Genomic DNA, 21,657 nt, shown 5'->3' on the forward strand with positions numbered 1-21,657 from the left:
AGCGCACGTGGCCTATTTCGGGCGGAGCAGACGCGCTTGGCCGCCACGGAGACCTCCGAGCCGGCCACAGGAAACGAGCCTTGAAGGTAGGTCACAACTGGACTGTGAGGACATTGAACACGGAGTAGGCCGGCCTGGGGTCTTTGGGAGTTATGGAATAGCGGAAGGCGCTGGGTGTGGGCTTGCCACCCTCCCCGGGCAGTTTGGGCCGGACGCCTGGGTCCTCTGACCCCTCCCCCTCGGGGGCGGAGTTATGTGTTCTGAACCAATGGCCAGTCGCCTCTGAGGCCCCGCCCACGCCCCGCCCCCGGAGTCGCAGCGTCGCAGAGTGCCCAACCGCCCGGCGCCCTGGCCTGGGGCAGCGCGAGCGCCCGAACCTGCGGCTGGTGAGTGCGCACCCCCCAGGGTCTCCGCCCCGATCCCGCCTCCAGCCCGTGCCCTAGAGCTCCGGGCCGCTGACCCAGGCTCCTGGGAGTGACTCAGCGCGGGGAGGGTGGCGTCTCAACGGGGCTGGAGATTCGAAGTGTTCAGGGCCTTGAATGCCAGGATGAGTAGCGTGAACGAGTCTTTCGAGCTGGTCCCGGGACAAGGCTGGGGCCTAGGGCCGGGCTGGGATTCAGGGAAGAGGGTCAGACACAGATCTGGGCATGGGAGGAGAAGCCACGGCTGCATCGCCTTGTGTGGGCCAGAGCCATGGTCGAGGGGGCGGGTCCTGAGCTGACTCAGCTCCCTGCCCCAGGACACCAAGATGCCCGGTGAACAGCAGACGGAGGAGGAGGAGGAGGAAGAGATGCAAGAGGAGATGGTGCTGCTGGTGAAGGGTGAGGAGGAAGAGGGTGAAGAGAAGTATGAAGTGGTGAAACTCAAGATCCCTATGGACAACAAGGAGGTACGTGTCCCACACCACGGGGGTCCCATAGGCCCTAAATCTGGTTCAGGTCCAACCTCCCTCAGTCAGAAGCCAGGGATCCTGCCCCTACTTTCCCAGGACTCTCAGGCTTAGAATCTGAGTTGGCCACCCATCCTTCTGTCCCATTGTCCATGCTGCCACAATACAGATGTCACGCCTACTGTGCCAGGCTCTGTGCTGGGTGCTGGGGAGTAAATGCCCTCCTCGGTTTCTCGTGGAGCTTGATGTGTAGCAGGGTTAGACTGACAAGGGTGTGGAAGGTTTAAAGAGGGGAGTTTTAAGGAGATCAAAGTACGAGATTTCCCCTTTCAGGACCCTAGCTGCCACTAGGTATATTTCTGTTTCCCAGAACTCTACAAGACTCCCATCCCCAGCCAGAGCAGCCCTTGTGTCCATATGCAGGTTTTCTGGGCCCGGGTTCCCTGATTTCTTTCTGCACAGGGGCCAGTTCCCAGGAAAAGAAAGTTCTGCTGCCCCCTAGTGGGTGTGGTGGACCCTAGGGGGAGGGGGCTGGCTTCTGTGGCCTCCTCTTCCAGTCAAAATAACTATTTAGGGAATTCCCTGGCGGTTCAGTGGTTAGGACTCCGCGCTTTCACTGCCTTGGCTCGTTTAGTTCTGTTTTTCTCAGGCCTCCTTGGCCCATCCTCCTAGCTCAGCCTGCCTCTTCCGGCCCTGTGAATCCCCTGGTCTCCTTTGGCCTGTAAGTTAAGAACTCAAGACTCCAGAGTTTAGGGTGGACTTTCAACTCCATCACTTACTTACCAGCTGTGTGACCTTTGGCAAGTTTAACCTCTTTGTGCCTCAGTTTCCTTATTGGTAAAAGTGAAATCATAATAGCACCTACTTCTTGGGATTGGAAGGATTAAATGAGTTAATACTTGTAAAGAGTTAGAACTGTGTCTGGCACACAATAAACATTCTGTACATATTTGTTGCTATTATTATTCATTCTTCCTCCTAAAGTTCAGGACGTTGGGCGAGGTCATCCTTCTGGAGATGTTTCAACTCATTTTTATCAAGGCCTCAATAAGGCTGAATCCTGGGGCTGGATGTGAACAGGGAAACCAACATGGAGGCCTAGACTGAGGATTGAAGGCAAATAACTCAAGGCAGTAGGAAAGGTTTCAGGGAAATAACTTTGACATGGGCCTTGTAAACTTAGTGGGAATATGACAAATAGAGGAGGAGGAAGGGCATTCCAGGGTGAGGAAACAGCAAGTGCTCAGAAAAGATAAGGCCAGAGAAACAGATGGACCAGACTGTTTGCGTATAGTCAGCCTATAGATTTGTACCTACTGTGTTAAGTTATGCAGTGCCGTGAGAAGCTTCAAATCAGAGAAGAGGTATGATCACATTTCCTTTTTAGAATCTTTGGTTATTATGGGGAGACCAGGTCAGGTAAGGCTGATAACCTGCTCTAAGGTAGTGGCAGCAGTGGAGGGAAGATGGAAAGAAGGAGATATTTGGGAACATTGATTGGAGTGGCTGGAGCTAAGGATGGGAAGGGTGGAGGTAGGCATGGCTAGTCATGAAAGGGAGGTAGGGCTACACTCTGAATGGTGTCACTTAGTGGTTAAAAGCGTCAGTTCAAATCCTAACAACCACATTTACCAGCTTTGCTTCAACAGCTTTCTCATCTATAAAATGAGATAATGAAAGTAAAATCCTTGAAATCCAGTCTAAATATCACGTGGGTGACTGGATTTGGAGGAGAGTAGAAATGAGTTACACACACATCCCACAAAGATTTAGCACTGTGCCCACAAAATAGCTCATCAACTTGCTGTGTGGTCTCCTTGAGTCTGGGTTCTTATGAAATAGTGGTCTCCAAAGCTCAGTGTCCACATTCTATGAGTCTCAACTCTCACCCAGTCCCATGGCCAGTCATTGTCCAGGACAGGCCCTAATTATGCTGCACGCAGGGATCAGTCTCTTACCCCCTTATCAAAATCCAAACTATCTTAATGAATAGAAAGATTTTTTTCCCAGAGGGTTCTATGTACATCCAGTCCTGTCTTTCCTTGCTTAAGATCGAACCTTGAGCGGTTTTGTTTCCCTAAGCTCCCACGCCTGGCATTCCAAGCTCTTCATCCTTAAACCTCATGGCTTCATCTCTAGTCAGTCAGCATCCTTCCCATGCCCCAGTTTCAAGTACACCTGACCTCGAAGACTTTGCCCATGTGGTCTTTTGGCCTGTAAAATGCTCTTTACTTTTCCCATCTGCTTTCTCTGGGAGTAGTGCGCCTCTCTTCTAGATCAGCTTTCATTTTTAACATGCATACATTCCACTTGGGGATCTTGCTAAAGTGAAGATTCTGATTCAGTAGGTTTGGAGTGGGATTTGAGATTCTGTATTTCTAACAAGTTGCCAGTGACGCTGCTGGTCTGTGGACCACCCTTCTTGTAGCAATGAATGAGGGAGGTCAGGATTGTATTTTATACTCTGTACTCCAAAGAAGGGAGATTCGGATAGCTAAAAGAATCCAGGGAGGGAGACAAGCTGTGGAGGTGATCTCAAGCTTGTCAGTGAGATAGGATTGCATCATGGCTGAGAGAAAAGGCATTTTGGACAATGACAGCCTTCCAGTGTAAACCCTGGCCCTGCTGATGGATCAGCTGTAGGGCCTTGATAGTCACTTACTTCTGAGTCTTCTATCCTTATTTTAAAATGGAGCTAATACAATCTAACCCAAAGGGTTGGGAGAATTTAAAACAAGAACATGGGTGAAAAGTATTTATTGCAGTTCCTGGCACATAGTGAGTGCTTAGTAAATGGTAGTTATTTATTAATTAGAAAAGTAATGGTTGAGGAAGAAACTGGAACGTTTGCTCTTTTTTTAAACTTAAGCAGAAAGACAAAAATCACTAACTTTAAATACTTGGATTATCATATTATTATACTACATTATCCCCCTAGTGCTCTCATGTTAAGAGTGCAGACACCCATTATTCTAATTTTAAAATCTGACAGTTGTAGAATTGAAAAGACATGTAAGTCTGGTATTTGCCAAACTTCATTCACGTGTCTATTACTCACCTGTTGTGCTCATTTATTTAGTTGCCTTCTTCAAATAGATTCACGTTGTTTTGATAAATAAATTTACCTTCATCTGAACAATAATGTTGATAAAACTGGGATTCATGTGATCTGTTGTTTTTCTAATAATCATGAAGATAAATACATTATGATCATACTAAGATAAAAGTAAGCCTACATAATACTTAGAAGCCTCTTGCATTCTGTGATGTGCATACTTCAAGTCTGGAAATACTTGATGTTACCTAGCCTACCTTGCCCTCCTTGGTTCAGTGAGGCAGGGGGAGGGAGGGACTTGCCTGGGGTCTTAATGAGCTAGACTCAACCCCTCTTACCAAGATTCTTCCTGGAGCACCCAAGGCCTCTCCTCCTGGAGTTGGAGATTCCAAGGGTACTTGTGTGAAGAATTTCTTTTTCCCAAATTAGTGAATCCAGGGTTAAGAAAGTCCTCAGACTGGTCAGTCACCTAAAAGAAGGATGCCAAAGAAAAAAATGGGCCAGAAAAATATAGATATAATGAGAAAAATTATTTCCACGATATAAACCCCTTGGTTGTTAAAACCAGGGCAAGACTGGAAAGTGTGACCTTGAATTCAGACTGTGCCAAATTGCTGTGGGGAGTTTCTCAATTTAAAGTATCAAGTTGTATTTTAACCTTGAATCCCTCTTGGAGAGTGCCAGGCACTTGGAATCCAGCCGCTGGCACATCTTGGCACTCTGAGTGCAGGGAAGCAGTGTAGCCTACGGCTGAAGGATGAGAACTCTAAAAGTCAGTCCTGACTCTCATGGGCTATATCAATTTAATCTCTCTCAGCTAAGTCTTCTCAGTTACCAAAAGATAATGCCTGATCCTGGGGGTAGGGGTGGGGGAGAGGGGTGACAAGATTTAATACAATAATGTACAAAACAACTGTCAAATCTTATACTCTAATGTTGTTATCACTAATATCATTATATAACTGTTGTAGCCAGGGTTGCTTTGGTTGGTGACTAATTTTTCAAACTGCTTCGTTTCCACATTTCTGAAAAAGTGAAAGTGAAAGTCGCTCAGTCATGTCTGACTCTCTACGACCCCTTGGACTACATACAGTCCATGGAATTCTCCAGGCCAGAATACTGAAGTGGGTAGTCTTTCCCTTCTCCAGGGGATCTTCCCAACCCAGCGACTGAACCCAGGTCTCCCACATGGCAGGCAGTTTCTTGACCAGCTGAGCCACAAGGGAAGCCCCACATTTCTGAGGTGGTTACCAAAAAGCTGCTGTCTTTTTAAAATTAATTAATTGATTATTTTGGCTGTGCCAGGTCTTAGTTGTGGGATGTAGGATCTAGTTCCCTGACTAGGCATTGATCCTGGGCCCCCTGCATTGGGAGCATGGAGGCTTAGCCACTGGACCACCAGGGGAGTCCCAAAAAGCTAGTCTTTAACAAAGGATCTTGAAGGCCCTGAAGCTGCTCTCCTTACAGCTTCAGAAAAAGGCCTTACTACTCCCTAGTTGTCACCTCTCTTTATCCTTAATACATGCCTGTTTTTTCACTTGGTCATGAATTAATATTCTATTTGCTTAGTCCGTGAAAGTGAAGTCTCTCAGTCGTGCCCGACTCTTTGTGACCCCATGGACTGTAGCCTACCAGGCTCCTCTGTCCATGGGATTTTCCAGGCAAGAGTACTGGAGTGGGCTCCCATTTCCTTCTCCAGGGGATCTTCCCAACCCAGGGATTGAACCTGGGTCTTCCACATTGCAGACAGGCATTTTACCATCTGAGCCACCAGGGAAGCCCTGCTTAGACATAGCAAAGATTCAACATCACTTTTGCTAGGATGAGCCTTCTCTTTTCTACCAAGGAAGCAGTGTATCCTCAGTACTCCTCTTTACTGTTAGTACAAACGGTTTTCCCTTCATCTGCCTCTTATAAAGCATTTATTTTTTCTGATTTTATCTCTAGAGACCCAGACCTCATGAAACTGATTTATTCTCAAATTCTTTTCATTTCAGGCCTCAGAGTATTTGGGTTTCACCCTTGCCGCCTTTTGTGCAGCTTAAAAAAATGATAGGTGCTTGCTCTTAAAAGTTTATTAAAGAGCCTGAACTTGATTGTAGCCTGGCTCTAAGACACCATGCTCTCCTGGGTCTCTGACCTCACTGGCTGCTCAGTCTCCTTTGCTGGCTGCTTTGCATCTTGCCTCCCAGTTCTCTCTAGTCCCTGGGTGAACTCATCCAGTCTCAAGGCTTTAAAAATCCCCTGCAGGCTGATGTCTTCCCAATTTACATCTCCAGCCTGGGCCTCTCTCCTGAGCTCCAGATGTGTCCAGGACAACTGCGGATAGGATCAGAAACAGATCACAGGTACCAACTCGTTCCCCTGCAACCCTCCACCCCCCCCAACCATTCTGTAGATGATAATTCCGCCTTTGCAGTTGCTAAGCTTGGAGTCGTCTTGACGCCTCTCTTTCTTTATATCTCATGTCTAATCTATCATTAGGTTGGCTGTCTCCAATTGCAGAATATATCCAGAAGCAGACCACTTACCACTTTCACTTTCCACCTCTGTCGCCTGGGTCCAAGCCATTGTCTTCTCTGGCCTGCAGTACAGGGGCCTCCTCGGTGGGTTTCTGCCCCTTCTCCTCCTCTATTCTGTGGAACCTTTTAAATATGAGTCTTATCTGTACCTCATTGCTCAGAACCTTCCGACATCTCCTCTACTGGTTCCTCATCAGATTCTCATTCAAGGCTCTATGCTAAGATAACGCCTTAAGGACCACTCCATGGATTACTCCTCCCCTCCTGTGTTCTGCCCTAGGCACTTTTTCTTGCCATTCCTGGAACAGAAAAACTCCTGCCTCGGGGCCTTGCTTTCCCCTCTGGAACCTGCTCTTTACCTCCTTTAGGTAAAGGCTCATGACATCAGTGAGGTTTCTTAACCCTTTCAGCCATTCTTCCTGAAATTATGAATTCAAAAAATTTTTAATGCTGAATCCTCAGTTCCTAGAACAGAGTCTGGCACATTACGCGCTCAATAAATTTTGGTTGAATTAATAAAAAATAGCTGGAACGACACCAGGCATTGTGATATGTGCGTTAATTATCTCATTAGATGCGCACAACCGTCCTGAGAGGTGCACCCCTTGATTTTAACTACTTTACAAACGAGGGACGGAGAGGCTGCAGCTGGTGGAGTCCCAGGTCTCCGGCTCCTGGGTCTCTCCGTCAGGGCTGACCTGTTCCCCTCTCCCCGCAGGTCTCGAGCGAGGCGCCAGCGCCGTCGGCGGACCCGGCACGTCCACACGCGTGCCGGGACTGCGGCCGCGCCTTTGCACGCCGCTCCACACTGGCCAAGCACGTCCGCATACACACGGGCGAGCGGCCCTTTGCGTGCACGGAGTGCGGCCGGCGCTTCTCGCAGAAGTCGGCGCTGACCAAACACAGCCGCACCCACACGGGCGAACGGCCTTACGAGTGCCCGGAGTGCGACAAGCGCTTCTCGGCCGCCTCGAACCTGCGGCAGCACCGGCGGCGCCACACGGGCGAGAAGCCGTACGCATGCGCACAATGCGGCCGCCGGTTCGCGCAGAGCTCCAACTACGCACAGCATCTGCGCGTGCACACGGGCGAGAAGCCGTACGCGTGCCCGGACTGCGGACGCGCCTTCGGCGGCAGTTCATGCCTGGCGCGCCACCGACGCACGCACACGGGCGAGCGGCCGTACGCCTGCGCCGACTGTGGCACGCGCTTCGCCCAGAGCTCGGCGTTGGCCAAGCACCGGCGCGTGCACACGGGCGAGAAGCCGCACCGCTGCCCTGTGTGCGGCCGCGGCTTCGGCCACCGCTCCAACCTGGCGGAGCATGCGCGCACGCACACTGGCGAGCGGCCCTATCCCTGCTCCGAGTGCGGCCGGCGCTTCCGCCTCAGCTCGCACTTCATCCGCCATCGTCGCGCGCATATGCGGCGGCGTCTCTATATCTGCGCCGGCTGCGGCCGGGACTTCAAGCTACCAGCTGGAGCCACTGCCACCGAGCGCTGCCCAGATTGTGAGGGCAGCTGAGCCGCCGTTTCTTTTCTCCGCGGGGTGCGAGCCTCCAGGTGGGGAGGGGCACTCTGGGATCTCAACCTGGGGCTGAGTTAATCTGGACAACTCCCCGCCCCACCACCAGCGTCTTGAATAGGATGGGACTGGCAGGCCTGGCTGCCCTGAAACTGGGAGACAGGATTCCCCTACCGGGATCCCTGGAAACGTGCCCACTTCCCCCTCAGTACATCCCCTCCGCCCATGTTAGAGTGAATAAAGTATTATATCCTTACCCCACCCGTGCCTGTGTTTGAGGTGGGTGGGGAGAAGCGGAAAGTTGGGGGGCGGGGTCTCCCTAGGCTTAGGTGAATCAGCATGGATTCAAGTGGGGCTATAAGCCCCAAAGGGTTCCAGGAACTGGGTTTATGGGTGTGGAGTCATTCTACACTTGCTCCTTGGTTATGTCTTCATGAACTCAGATCTAGAAGGGTTCATAAATTTGTCACATTTGTAATCAATGGGCACTGCATTTCGCGGACCTTTGGTGAGCGGGCATGAACCTCATGCAACTCAGTGTAGCAAAGAGAAGCAATGGTGGCAACTTTTGTGTGCAGGTGTATGCTCGCTCATGTCCAGGCCCCTCTGGCTGTGTAATTTCCCAGGAAGAGTACTGGAGCAGGTTGCTATTTCCTTCAGAATTTTCCCAACCCAGAAATTGAACTCATGGCTCTTGACTTTCCTGCATTGGCAGGCGGATTCTTTACCATCGCACCACCTGAGTTTAAAGGCCTTCAGTGCTAGCTCATTCTCATCGTCAAAGCATTCCAAAGTTAGGTAATTCATCTTACCTCTATTTCTGCAGATAATCAGATAGGTACTGACAGCGTCAGTAGTCCCTTGGGGGACTGACAGCAGTCCCTTGTCACTGGGACAATGATGGTGCAGCTGTTGGATAGGAGAGGTCTGCAGTGCTATCTTGGAGTTTAGAGAAGCTCTTCCCAGAGGTGACATTGTTTTTTAGCTGTGCCCTGCAGGGATCTTAGTTCCCTGACCAGGGATGGAACCTGCACCCTCTGCACTGGAAGCATGGAGTCTTAACCACTGGACTGCCAGGGAAGTTCCCTCAGAGGTGATATTTAAGCTGGTCTTAAGGTCAAGAGAGTTGGGGTTGGGGAAGTATGGAGAGAGCCCCTGAAGCTGCATAGCAGACTTGTTAAGAGCTTACAGACATCCTGGGGGTGGATGTAGGGACAAAAAGCAAGGAGGTTGGCAGGAGACAGACCACTAAGGACATTGAAAGCCAGGTGAATGGTTCAGAGGCCACAAAGAAGCCTTGAGGGATTAGAGGGGAGGCAGGGATCTGACATAGAACTAGAATTCATAGGAGTTAAAAGTGGACCTGGGACATGGGAGAGTTGGGGCTGATTTCACTTCTTAGCTTGGGGGACTGCAGGCAGTGTCACTGAAATGGGGCCACAGGATGAGGCGCAGGACGGGAGTTGAGGGGGCAGCCATTGTTGCAGCCCAGTCTGGACACACTGAGTGTGAAGTAAATGTGGAGGCGTCAGGGAGGTGATAGAAGTAACAGCTCAGGGGTGTCGGGTCTGGAAGGTATGGCACCACATCCAGAAGAGGGTACTCGAGAACTTGAATCTGTAAAGGAACAGCCAGAGGTAGAAAGAAAACTGAAAGTGTCTGGGACATCTAGAGGAAAGTGTTTCACAGGAAATTTAGCTGTCAGATGCTGCTCTGGCGACCACTCTGTGTGTGTGAATTCAGGGAAAGCGAAGAGAACAGTTTCCGTTGAGGTGTGTGCATGCTCAGTCCTGTTGTGTCTGACTCTTTATGAGCCCATGGACTGTAGCCCACCAGGCTCCTGTCTGTGGAATTCTCTGGGCAAGAATACTGGAGTGGATTGCCATTTCCTCCTCCACAAGATCTTCCTCACCCAGGGATTGAACGCAGGCCTCCTGTATCACAGATGGATTCTTTACCCCTGAGCCAACAGGGAAGCCCTCCAGGGGAGGGATGGGGCTGAAAGCCAACCTTGAGTGGGTTAGGGCAGAAATGAGGAAGCAGAGTGTGTGGCTTGGCTATGAAAAGCATGATGGAAATAGCTGGAGTTTTGTCGGTTTTGCCTTATCAATAGGGAAGAGGCTCGAATAGGCTTTATGGGCTGGTGGGAAGGGCTAATGGAAAGGAAGAGACCTTGATTATATAGAGGAGAGAAGATAATTGATCAAGGAGACAGGATGAAATAAGAGATCAATAAGATAAAGCTCTTGCTATCACTGTTAGGAAGAGGAAAGGAAGGTTTGGGAACTTAAAGCAGTTCCAATCTGATGGATTCTCTTACCAGGGAAGTAAGAGAGGTCACTGGTTAAGAGGGAGTGAGGTCATTAATAAGAGGACTGAGGCCAGTAAAGTGGAAGGCTTCATTTCACCGATGTGGAAATAGGGTGAAGGAGGCAGGCCACAGCTATCTCTGAAAAGGAAGTGATGTGACCTCAGGCACATGTGAATCATAACGTTCCCAACACTATCTTTAGGTATAGAAGTGGAACAAACTGGCCTTGGGAAGGAAGGCCGCAGAGGGGATGGGGAATGTTAGGCATTCCTAGGTCCAAAAGAAAAGAACCCTTGTTCTGCTCCACACCAGACAGACCCGACCCTGATCTGTGCTGGGGGCCAAGGGAGAGGGGCAGAGGGCTCTTACAGCTCTGGGGTCTGATGGACAAGACTGGGGCCTGGGACTCAGCCCTAGGCCCAGGCTGGCCTTAACATGATATTTCCTGCCCTGGGCCCCTGAAAGTTTTGAGTTGAAAGAGCAAACTGATAACGACAACTGCAAAGTTAACAACTACCTACTATGCACCAGACACTGTCCTAAACACTCTTTTCTTTTTTTTGACCATGTGGCATGTGGGATCTTAGTTCCACGACCAGGGATCAAACCCAGGCCCCCTGCATTGGAAGTGGGGGGTCTTAACCACTGCACTACCTAGGAAGTCCAGCACTCTATTTATAATATAATAGCTTACTTAAACCTTACAACCCTATTAAGTAGATACCATTATTTTCATTTTAGATGAGGAAATGGAGGTACAGAAAGATAAAAATATAATGAACATCGTGTTGCATGCTAAGTTGCTTCATTCGTGTCCAACTCTTTGCAACCCTATAGACTAGCCCGCCAGGCTCCTCTGTCCATGGGATTCTCCAGACAAGTATACTGGAGTGGGTTGCCATGCCCTCCTCCAGGGGATCTTCCCCACCCAGGGATCGAACCTGTGTGTCTTGTGTCTCCTGCATTGGGAGGCGGGTTCTTTATTACTAACACCACCTGAGAAGCTCCATAATGAACATCATCTAGTACCAAAGATGGCATCTGAGCTCAGATAGCCTGGCTCCAGAATCTGCGCTCCTATCCAACACTACATAAAGCCTCTGATCTTATTTAGAGAAGGGGAAGGGACTTACATGAGATCAGACAGGGAACTTTCTAGAAATCAGATCTCTCTGCTCTGCAGGTGGGAGGTACAATAGAAAAACATGGGAGTTGGGCTCGCAGGCATTGCGGGTGCCCCTCTCCAGCATGGACTGAGACAGAGCCTCCCCGGTTGCCCCAGGAAGAGTCTAGAAGCTGATAACCGAAAGTTTTATTGAAGGAGAAAAAAACAGGAGGCTATCTTCTGGAGGTTCTGGGCCCTTAGACCTCAAGAAGTGTAGCCCCCAAGTCCATGATCTCTTAGGAAAGAACTAGAATGAGATACCTTGGCCAGGTACCCTCTGCTCCTCAGAGGCCATGCTGAGCTGCAGGTTCTGTGCCCATGTTTCTAGGTTGAGACCTGACCTGTGGACTCAGAGGCAGGGTCTGTAGGCCCCATGGCCTGGTTTTCAGAGGTGGCCCCATGGGGCAAGTCTGTATACTTGCAGGCAGAGCCACGGGATAGATGCGCTGGGTAGCGTCGCCGGTTGGTGTCCATCTTGGAGAGCACTGCTTGGGGCAGGTCTACACGGCAGCGGGCTGCCAATGCTACCAGGTAGATGAGGACATCACTGAGCTCCTCTTGAAGGGCTGCTCGTTCCCTGGGGGACCAGGCTTGGGGCCCAGGCTCCTCATCAGGCTTCCACTGACTGGGGACAGAACACACAAGACAGGCACACACACATAGATGCTAGCTAGGACAGTGGGTTCCACCTCTCTTAGGAGCAGCCCAGACCTTGAAGCAGTGAACTCCCACCTCCTGGTAAGTTTCTTCCAGGACAAGTCAACCCATCTGGGCCCTGGACTCCTTATGGTGGGGAAGAGACCTCATCAGATGATTCACCCAGACCTCTGTGTCCCTACCTAAGCCAAGGAGAGGACATTTCACTTATTGGGACCCAGTCCTACTTGCCAACCCCCAGTCACTTCTACCCCAGACTAAACCTTAGACCTGGACCACTGCAAAAGTCTGCTAACTCATCTTTTCTTCTTACCCTACCATCTTTTAAAAGAACAAATTACATTTCATCCCTCCCGTGCTTAAAACGCCCCCAACTGGACTTCTCTGGTGGTCCAGTGGTTAAGAATCTGCCTGCCAATGCAGGGGACACGGGTTCGATCCCTGGTCCAGGAAGATTCCACATGCCATAGGGGCAGCTAAGCCCATGTGCCACAACTGTGAGCCCATGCACTGCTCGAGCGCCCTAGAGTCCATGCTCTGCAACAAGAGAAACCACTACACCTAGAGAGTAGACCCTACTCACTGCAACTAAAGAAAACTCACATGCAGCAACAAAGACCCAGCACAGCCAAAAGTAAAAATGACAACTCCTCCAACTGTTCTTGGAATAAAATCCAACCTCCTACCTCGCCCTCCAGGTTCTGCATGAAATGACTCCTGTCTCTGCCAATGTCATTATCCACCACACTCCCTCTGACCTGCCCCCCACCACCCTTAAAGCCATTCATTCTGGCCTCTTCTGTCTTGCAAACAGGCCAAACTGTCACAGGGCCTTTGCACTTTCTAATCCCTCAACCTTGAATGCTCTACCCCACCCATGCTTCCCATCAGGTCTCAGCTCAAATGTTACCTCCTTAGAACAGCCTTCTCCCTCTGTTACCTTCTTTCTCAACACCTCGTGTTATTTGCCTCCTAGAACTTGTCACAATTCCATATCTTTTAAAGTTAGTTCACTTATTTATTGTCAGTCTCTTTGCACTGTGAGTGTATCCATCTTGTTCAAGACCATATCTTGATTCTAGATGACCTAGCACCCAGACAGTGCTCATGCACCTGTAATGAATGAATGAATGGATTGCCCTCCCACACATCTGTGCTGTCATTTCTCCATGCCCCTGAGACTACCCTGGTTTAGTCCTCACCATATTTTGCCTCATCTACACCAGTCTCCTCACTGATTTCCCCTGACACAATTCTCCTAGGGGATCAAATCCACTCTGCAGGTACAGTGATCTTCCTACCACTCAAATCGGGTCAGGTGTTCTGTCCAGAACTCCATTACTTCCCAGCCGAATCCTACCATTCTGTGTTCCTATCCTACCCCTCTCCTCTGCAGCCACAAGAGATACATGTATCAAGTACTTATTGTGTGTTGGGTACTTGAGACACACCAGAGAATAAGACAGATACAAAACCCTTGCCCTTTGTCAAGAAGCTTACACTAAAGGAATCCTACCTTGTCGCTGAATTCCTACATTCTCACTGAATTTAACTCGCCCTTTTCCATCTCACTACCTTTGCAAATGTGGTTCCCCCTCTCTGGAATGCCTTCTATAGAAGATCAGCCTTTCTACCCCAGAGGCAGAGGTAAAGGAAGGTTGCCACCACCCCTTCTCAGACCTGGATCTACCTTGCTGTTTTTACACCTTTCTCTCCCAGGAGACTGGGAGCCCCTAGAGGGCAGTGGACCCATAAGTCATCTCTCTGAATGCCCAGCAACCAGGTACAGAAGAGCTTGGCAGTGAGGAGCGGAAACTGGATCCATGGATATTTGATGGTCAAATGAATCCTCCCCTCCCCTCCTCAACACAGACTCTTCCAGAGAGCCTGTCATCTACTCACAAGAGCTCTGCCAGCTCCCCCACTTCCCCCACCAAGGCCAGGAGGAGGTTTCGAGGCTGATGGAACTGCTCCCAGTCTCGTTCAGCAGCGAACTCAGCATGGAGGCGGCGGCTGGAATGGGAGAAAGAGGTGGAAGTCCAGGTCCAAGGTTAGGGGATGGGGGAGGAGATGCAGAGCCCTGGCAGGTACTCAGTGAGATGCAATGGGGGCATGCGAGTCAGAGGGGATTCTGCAACTAATTCTTTGGATGGTCTAAACAGGTCATCTCTTTTTTAAAGGATGTGGTTTTCTCATCTGTAAAATGGGTGCATCCTTACACAGACCCTAAACTATCGAAATCTAATAATACCCTCATTTTCATTATTCCACTTCCTGTTGCTGCTTCTGCAGTTTTCCTCCACCTGGAATAACCCTGTCTCTGCATATCTAAATCCTATTGATTTTATGGAATGCAGCCCCAGGACACTTCCCCCAAGAAGCCCTCCTGGATTTCCTCCAGAAAGAAATGTCTTCGACGTCTCAACACTGCATTTGCTCCCATCCTACCTCCCGCTCCTGGAGGACAGAGGCAGGGCAGAAGCATCACCGTACTCCGGCATGTCCCCTGCCTCAGATGTGTATAGTTAAGCCCATTTTGCAGAGGAGAAAGTTAGAAGTTCGCCTGGGGTCAGCCCCCAGAACTAGAACCTGAGCACAGCTGCTAGCCTTTCTTTCCGAACACGTGGAGGGACCCTACCCGAAAGGAGGGAGTACGGGCGATCTACCCAGCTCAGGCTGGGCAAGGACGGCTTACATGTCCTCCAGCGTTGGTTCCGAGCTGAAGCTGAAGGGGCCGGTAGCGGTAGTGCTCTCTCCTCTGGCACCTCCACGAATCTCTTCATTCGCGGACATGCCGCCCACCGAGCTGCAGCGGGGACCGTCAGGGAGAACCAGCAGCCAAGCTCGGAGCCCCCGCCTCCAGAGCCCCTGACCAATCACAGGCGTTTGTGATTGCTTCATAGGGGCGGAGCCAAAGGAAAGACCAGTTACTCTTGTGGAGTTAGCTAAATCCCTCCCCTTACCCGGACTGGACCAACCTGAGAGGACTTCAAGCGGGTGTTCTTTGGCTCTCGCCCCTGAATTCTTGAGTCTGACCGAAAACCTTAAAGATATAGGTACCAGATTCGACTAGGGGAAGAGACAAAGGGCAGAGAGCGGAGAGCGCAGGCGCGTCATTTCCCTTTGGGACGCCAGATGGCACCAAAGCGAAATGACAGACCGGGGAGCCTCGTGGCGAACCCCAGAAACGAATGGTTTAAAGGAGAGAGGAGAGTTTATTAAAACGATACAGGAATGTCTCCAGGATAAAACTGAGCCTGAGGAATGAACTGGAACTAGGGTTGTTCAGTCGCTCAGTCGTGACCGACTCTGCGACCCCGTAGACTGCAGCATGCCAGGCTTCCCTATCCTTCACTGCCTCTCGGAGTTTGCTCAAACTCGTGTCCTTTGAGGACTTCTCTGTAACCTAAAAGGTAAACAATCTGCCTGTAATGCCAGAGACCAGGGTTCGATCCTTGGATCTGGAAGATCCTCTGGAGAAAGGAATGGCAATCCACTCCAGTATTCTTGCCTTGGAGAATCCCATGGACAGAGAAGCCTGGTTGGCTGCAGTCTGTGGGGTCGCAAAGAGTCGGACACGGCTGAGCCACTAAAACACACACACACACACACACACACACACGTCCATTGAGTCGATGATGCCATGCAACCATCTCACCCTCTAGGGGAACTAGGGAAGCTGTTTCAATTTTACATATTTAATCCTCACAGCTATTCATTCAGTCCTCAAATCAGCCCTCTGAGGTAGTTAATATTATAGTCATCATCTCCATTTTACAGACACAGAAACTGAGAGATTGAGTAATTTAACTCTACAGCTAGTTAAGTGGTAGCCAGGTTACAAATTTAAGCAGTTTGGCTTCAGAATCTGGGTTAACTCCTACACTGCTGCTACTGCTGCTGCTGCTAAGGCGCTTCAGTCGTGTCCGACTCTGCGACCCCATAGACGGCAGCCCACCAGGCTCCCCCGTCCCTGGGATTCTCCAGGCAAGAACACCGGAGTGGGTATATTGTTTCAAATGGTGATAAGTACTATGGTAGATAGTAAGATAGAAAGGACCTGGATCCTTGATAACATTGCTGAGCCACTTATTTTAAAATAGGTTACAGAGATGCCCGGATTTAAGACTCTGGTTATATAAGATAATAAATCCCTTTATTGGTCAAACCACTTTTAGAGTTTTGTTTTTGCTACTTGTCTTTGAGAAATTGACATTTAACCTGAGTAATTATTAATAAATCAAGGGAAATAGGGGACTTCCCTGGTGGTCCAGTGGCTAAGACAATGCACACCCAATGCAGGGGGCCAGGTTCAGTCCCTGGTCAGGAAACTAGATCCCACATGCTGCAATTAAATATCCCAAATGCCTCAATTAAGTCTCCCAAATGCTGCAATGACGATCAAAGATCCTGCATGTTGCAACTAAGACCTGGCATAGCCAAATACATATTTTTAAAAAAACATTAAAGAAAAATCAAGGGGAATAGAGTACTAGGTAGAGAGGACATCAGTGGTTAAAGTAGGGAAGGCTTGGCATGTTCTAAATGCAAAAAGAGTTCCAGTGTGGCAGGAATGCAGTGAACAAACAAGGGGGAGAATGGTGGGATGTGGTGTTGGAGAAGTAAAAAGAGATGAGATCAGATCAATCAACCATTGATTTTATTTCATATTTTATTTTATTTTAGATTTTAAGTATGTGGGAACCTTTTGAAGGATTTTAGGCAGGGGAGCCATATGATCATATTTTGTATTTCTGAACCCTCTTACTGCTGTGTTAAGAATGAACTGGAGGAGGGACTTGCCTGGTGGTGCCGTGGATAAGAAGATAAGGTGGCGTCCATCTGCCAATGCAGGAGACATGAGGTCGATCCCTGATCCAGGAAGATTCCACATGTCAGGTAACAACTAAGCCAGTGCACCATGACTACTGAGCCTGTGCTGCAACTGTTGAAGCCCGCATGGCCTAGAGCCCATGCCCCACAACAAGAGAAGCCACTGCAGTGAGAAGCTTTCATATGGCAACTAGGGAGTAGCCCCCACTCACCACAACTAGAGAAAGCCCTTGCAAAGATTCAGTGCAGCCAAAAATAAATAAACAAATAGTTTCAAAGAGAATGAACCAGAGGAGGGCAAGAGGTAAGAAGCAGGGAGATGCGTTACTGCAGTTTTCTAGCAAGAGATGTTGATGAATTGGCCTGGGCTGATGGCAGGTGAAGATGAAAAAAAATAGATGCATATCTTGGAGATAGACCTGTAGGTTTTGTTGGTTTTAAACTAGTGAGATGGGAGAAAGGGTAGAATCAAGCATGGCTTGCAGGTTTTGAGTGCTGAGCAGCTTGGTGGATGGATGGTGACTAATACTGGGATGAGGAAGATGAGATGCAGGATTGAACACAAGAGGCATCAGAAGTGTGCTTTAGGACAAAGCAAGTGAAGACCCACATCAAGTTGGCAGGTAGATTTATGAGCCTAAGGCTTAGAGGCAAGATGAGGGCTGAAAATTCAGATTTGGTAGTCTCTGTCATTTAAACACTAAAGCTTGGGAATTCGAGAATAACTAGTACAAGAATCTAGGTAGGCAAGACTAAGATTTGGGGTATGGCTCATTGGTAAAGAATCTGCTTGCCAACGTGAGAGAGAGGAGGATCGATCCCTTGGTCGGGAAGATGTCCTGGAAGAGAAAATGGCAACCCACTCCAGTATTCTTGCCTGGGAAATCCCAGGGACAGAGGAGCCTGGCAGGCTACAGTCCGTGGGGTTGCAGAGTCAGACATGACTGAGCGACTCAATAACAAGAGAAGAGAAGGTGAGGTAGGAGGAAAATTGACAGAGTGTGAAGTTATGGACACCAAGAGAGGAAAGCATTCCAGAATGAGTGGACATCTGATGCGGCGGAGCAGCTGGGTAAAGTGAGAGCACAGAATTTGCTCCTGGATTAGGCAACATGGAATTTAGATATGGGAGGTCGGAGATATGAGGGTGTCCTGGGTAACTCCTAGGTTTCTGGCTTGAGTAAATAGATGAATGGTTTTGTCATTTGCTGAAATGAGGACATAGAAGATCTGGAAGTGGTGGTAGGAGGGAAGATACTGAATTCAGTTTGGGACAGGTTGAGTCTGAGATCTAGGCAAAACATCCAGGCAATGTCCAGCAGGTAGGTGAATATACAGGTCTGAAGTTTGGAGCATTGAGCTGCCTTATGGATCTGGGTACTAAAAGTTTCCGGAGCCAAGTACCACCCCTAGCACCTTCCTTGGTGTTTACTAAGCTTCTCCAGTTGTGTGTGTGCTCAGCCACGTCTGACTTTGCTGCCCCATGGACTGTAGCCTGCCAGGCTCCTCTGCCCATGGAATTCTCCAGGCAAGAATACTGGAGCGGACTGCAATTTCCTACAGCAGGGGATCTTCCCTGATGGCAAAGTTCGAACCCTCATCTCTTGTGTCTCCTCCACTAGCAGGCGGATTCTTTACCACTAGTGCCACCTGGGAAGCCCAGCTTCTCTAGCCTGAAGACAAACTCTTACTGGAATATAAAATACCACTTGGAGAGCAACTTTCTCGGGAGTCCTCTGCATCATCGCAGATTTTTTAAGAGTCAGGTTTTCAGGACCTCTAGAGTTCACAGGTCAAATGGTCCTTGGAGACTGATCTGAAGGAGGAGGCACTCTCACTGAGACTGCCTCTGCCCAACCCCCCTCCACCCCGCAGGAGGTTCCCTGGCAGAGCTGTAAAGCTCTTCCAAAGCATCCTGCAGGGACATCCAAGTTCTTTGCTCCCACGACATCATCCTCTAGAGACCAAACGGGACTTCTCTAGCAGTCCAGCGGTTAAGACTCTGCTTCCACTGCAGGGGGCCTGTGTTCACCCCTGGTCAGGAAATTAAGATACTGCGTGCTGGGCAGCGCAGCTAAAACAAACATACAAAGGTGTTTCTCCATTGCCGGCTAATAAATGTTTAATGACAGAGTGGACGGAACTTTGTTTTTGCTGAAACAGGCACACATACACCCTTGTACCACTCAAGAGTTTGGCCACCTTCCCCACTAGAGCCAAACAGGTGCAACTGGTCTCAGTAAGGCTCTTTGGGAAAACTTGGAGTGGAAGTGGCAGCAGCAGCCGGAGAACAAAGCGGCAAAGGCCTGTAAACTGCGAAGGTGGTGTCCGGGTAGGGGAACCTGGGCCAGTCAGGTCCCAGAGACAACAGAGAGCGATGGGAAACTAGGACTCAGGTGATTGATTGGGAACCTACCTGCCAATGCCCTTGGGAAGACTGTTTCTCTTCTCTGAGCCTTGATTTCCCTATCTATATAATGGGGATCTGGCCTAGGTGGCCTCTAAGGACACTTCATAGTGTGCTAGGAGGACCAGGACAATATGAATTTTGTCCATGGGTGGGTCCCAATAATCTACTTCAGTTTTGTTTTCTTTTATTGCCTCGCTAAACAGTTTGTGGTATCTTAGTTCCCTGACCAGGGTTTGAGCCTGGGCCCTTGGCAATGAAAACTCGGAAAGTCCTAACCACTGGATTGCCAGGGAATTCCCAGTGCTGTTCTTATTGGAGGTAGATCTATAGGCCTTACTGGTTTTGAACTTGGGAATGGGAGAAAGGGTGCTGCTATAATTAAAATGGGCTTCCCGGTTGGTGCAGTGGTAAAAAAAATCTGCCTGCCAGTGCAAGAGACGTGGGTTTGATCCCTGGGTCAAGAAGATCCCGTGAAGGAGGAAATGGTAACCTGCTCCAGTATTCTTGCCTGGAGGATCTCGTGGTCAGAGGATTCTGGCAGGCTATAGTCCATGGGGTCGCAAAGAGTCGGATACAACTGAGTGATTGAGCATGCACGCATATAAATTTTTCAGGGCCAGTCATAACAGAGCTTTTTTCAGAAACTCTAGCCTAGCCCTGTCAGGCCAGAGAGTCCCCAAGACCCTTGGAAGTCCTTCGCCAACCTATTTGTCTGGCCATATCCCCCTACACACAGGCTGAAATCCACTCTCCCTGCCTTTGCTCACCCACTCCCCTAATTCTGGAATGCCAACCCCATTCTCTGCATATCCAAATCCAAATTCCACCCATCCTGGAGAGCCCTGCTTCAAAGCCTCCTCTAGGAAGCCTTCCGAAACTTCCTCCAAAAGGACAGAATTTGGTTTTATATAGTAATTCCTTCATTCTTATTGCCATGGCACTTACCACTTCTTACTTTAATTTGGGGGAGACCGGTGACCCTGTTCTAGATTCACCCTCAGTCCAGTCTCCTGGAGAACAAAAGCAGTGTCAGGCTTTTGTTTCCCAGGACCTGGTACTTGAGTTGATCTATACATACATTTAGAGGAGGGTATCTCACGGGATCCTCTCCATGACTTGCCTGCCACAGGTGAGTATGGCTGTGTCTATTTTACAAATGAGGAAACTGAGACCCAGAGAGGTCTGGAGACTCATCTGAGATCATCCGGAAGGGCGAAGGCTGAAGCTCCCCAGAGTCCCCAGTGCTCTTCAGCACGGAGTAGAGGAGGCAGCTCACATGTGCCTGAGTATCTGCTGAGGTCGCCTGGCGCTGCCTTTCCTTCTGTCCTTTCTGTCCCTCCTCTTCATCTTCCTCTCTCTCTACTTTCAATGTCCTCTCCTTTTTCTTTTCTTTCTTTAGCTCCCTTTTTCTTTCTCTTTCTTTCTCTCCATCACCTTTTAAGAAAAACTTTTTTTGCTTTTTCTTTATTATTATTTATTTTTGGCTGTGCTGGGTCTTCATTGCTACCCTCAGGCTTTCTCCAGTTGCAGTGATCAGGGGCTATTCTCCAGTTGGAGGGTGCGGGCTTCTCATTGCTGTGGTTTCTCTAGTTGTGGAGCACGGGCTCTAGGGTATGCAGGCTCAGTAGTTGTGTCCCATGGGCTTAGTTGCCCTGTGGCATGTGAAATCTTCCCAGACCAGGGATCGAACCCGTGTCCCCTGCATTGGCAGGAGGATTCTTAACCACTGGACCACCAGGGACATCCTCCTTCACCTTTGTTACACCTTTGTTTATACCTGTGATTCTGTTCTGATTTCCACCTCAGGCCTGTCACCTCCCATTACCTGCTACTTCCACTTTGCTGCCCAGGCCCTCTTCAAGGAATAGTTGGATGCCTACCTTGCTTCCAACCCCCTAACCCTTCCTAGGTTAACTAAGAGGACCCAGGCCAGGGAAGCATCCGATCGTTTTCCTGCCCTTTTCTACTGTCCAGCCCAAGCAAGAAAATAAACCAGTTAGAGAGTTGTGTTCATTGGTAAGCAGAACCAAGGCCCAAATTTCTTATCCAAAGCGTTGTCTTGAGAGATTGGTGGTACCAACTTCCACCACTAGGAGACACTAAGAGCAAGGAAAGTGTGAAAACAGAGGGTGCCGGAGTCCTAGTGTGTCTCACTCACTCACTCATTGATTCAGTATATCCTGAGGATTAACTGTGGGCCAGACACTGTTACAGGTGGTGGGGATATAGAACGTCCTTTGCCATCTTGGAGCTTACACACTTGCAGAAAGGGACAATTAAAAAGTAAACTAAG

General features: G+C 49.4%; 2 protein-coding genes across 5 annotated transcripts; one reads left to right on the plus strand and one right to left on the minus strand.

Annotated features, from left to right (window-relative positions):
- ZNF771 (zinc finger protein 771) lies at positions 1-8,245 on the plus strand. Of its 4 annotated transcripts, none has more exons than XM_018040292.1 (4): positions 404-889; positions 6,195-6,292; positions 6,429-6,550; positions 7,185-8,245. In XM_018040292.1, exons 1-4 carry the CDS (start codon positions 749-751, stop codon positions 7,976-7,978), a joined length of 1,155 nt encoding a protein of 384 aa, XP_017895781.1. In that variant the 5' UTR covers positions 404-748; the 3' UTR covers positions 7,979-8,245. The 4 variants fall into 4 exon arrangements, with proteins under 4 accessions (XP_017895784.1, XP_017895783.1, XP_017895781.1 ...); XM_018040293.1 differs by having other exon boundaries at positions 806-889; positions 6,224-6,292; XM_018040295.1 differs by lacking the exons at positions 6,195-6,292; positions 6,429-6,550 and adding an exon at positions 1-86 and having other exon boundaries at positions 740-889.
- On the minus strand, positions 11,595-15,019 carry DCTPP1 (dCTP pyrophosphatase 1). Its single transcript, XM_018041031.1, has 3 exons — positions 14,817-15,019; positions 14,024-14,134; positions 11,595-12,089 (listed from the first exon to the last, which is right to left on the minus strand). The coding sequence occupies exons 1-3, from the start codon at positions 14,912-14,914 to the stop codon at positions 11,789-11,791; spliced, it is 510 nt and encodes a 169-aa protein (XP_017896520.1). The 5' UTR covers positions 14,915-15,019; the 3' UTR covers positions 11,595-11,788.

This window comes from Capra hircus, chromosome 25 (genome assembly GCF_001704415.2).
Source record: "Capra hircus breed San Clemente chromosome 25, ASM170441v1, whole genome shotgun sequence".
Classification (NCBI taxonomy): domain Eukaryota; kingdom Metazoa; phylum Chordata; class Mammalia; order Artiodactyla; family Bovidae; genus Capra; species Capra hircus.

Coding starts and splice junctions, on each gene's coding strand:
- ZNF771 (XM_018040292.1), top strand. CDS start 749: ATGCCCGGTGAACAGCAGACGGAGGAGGAGGAGGAGGAAGAGATGCAA. Junction 890..6,194: donor TCCCTATGGACAACAAGGAG/GTACGTGTCCCA, acceptor AATCCCCTGCAG/GCTGATGTCTTCCCAATTTA. Junction 6,293..6,428: donor GGATCAGAAACAGATCACAG/GTACCAACTCGT, acceptor ATCTATCATTAG/GTTGGCTGTCTCCAATTGCA.
- DCTPP1 (XM_018041031.1), bottom strand. CDS start 14,914: ATGTCCGCGAATGAAGAGATTCGTGGAGGTGCCAGAGGAGAGAGCACT. Junction 14,135..14,816: donor GAACCAACGCTGGAGGACAT/GTAAGCCGTCCT, acceptor CTCCCATTCCAG/CCGCCGCCTCCATGCTGAGT. Junction 12,090..14,023: donor GGGGAGCTGGCAGAGCTCTT/GTGAGTAGATGA, acceptor TTCTGTCCCCAG/TCAGTGGAAGCCTGATGAGG.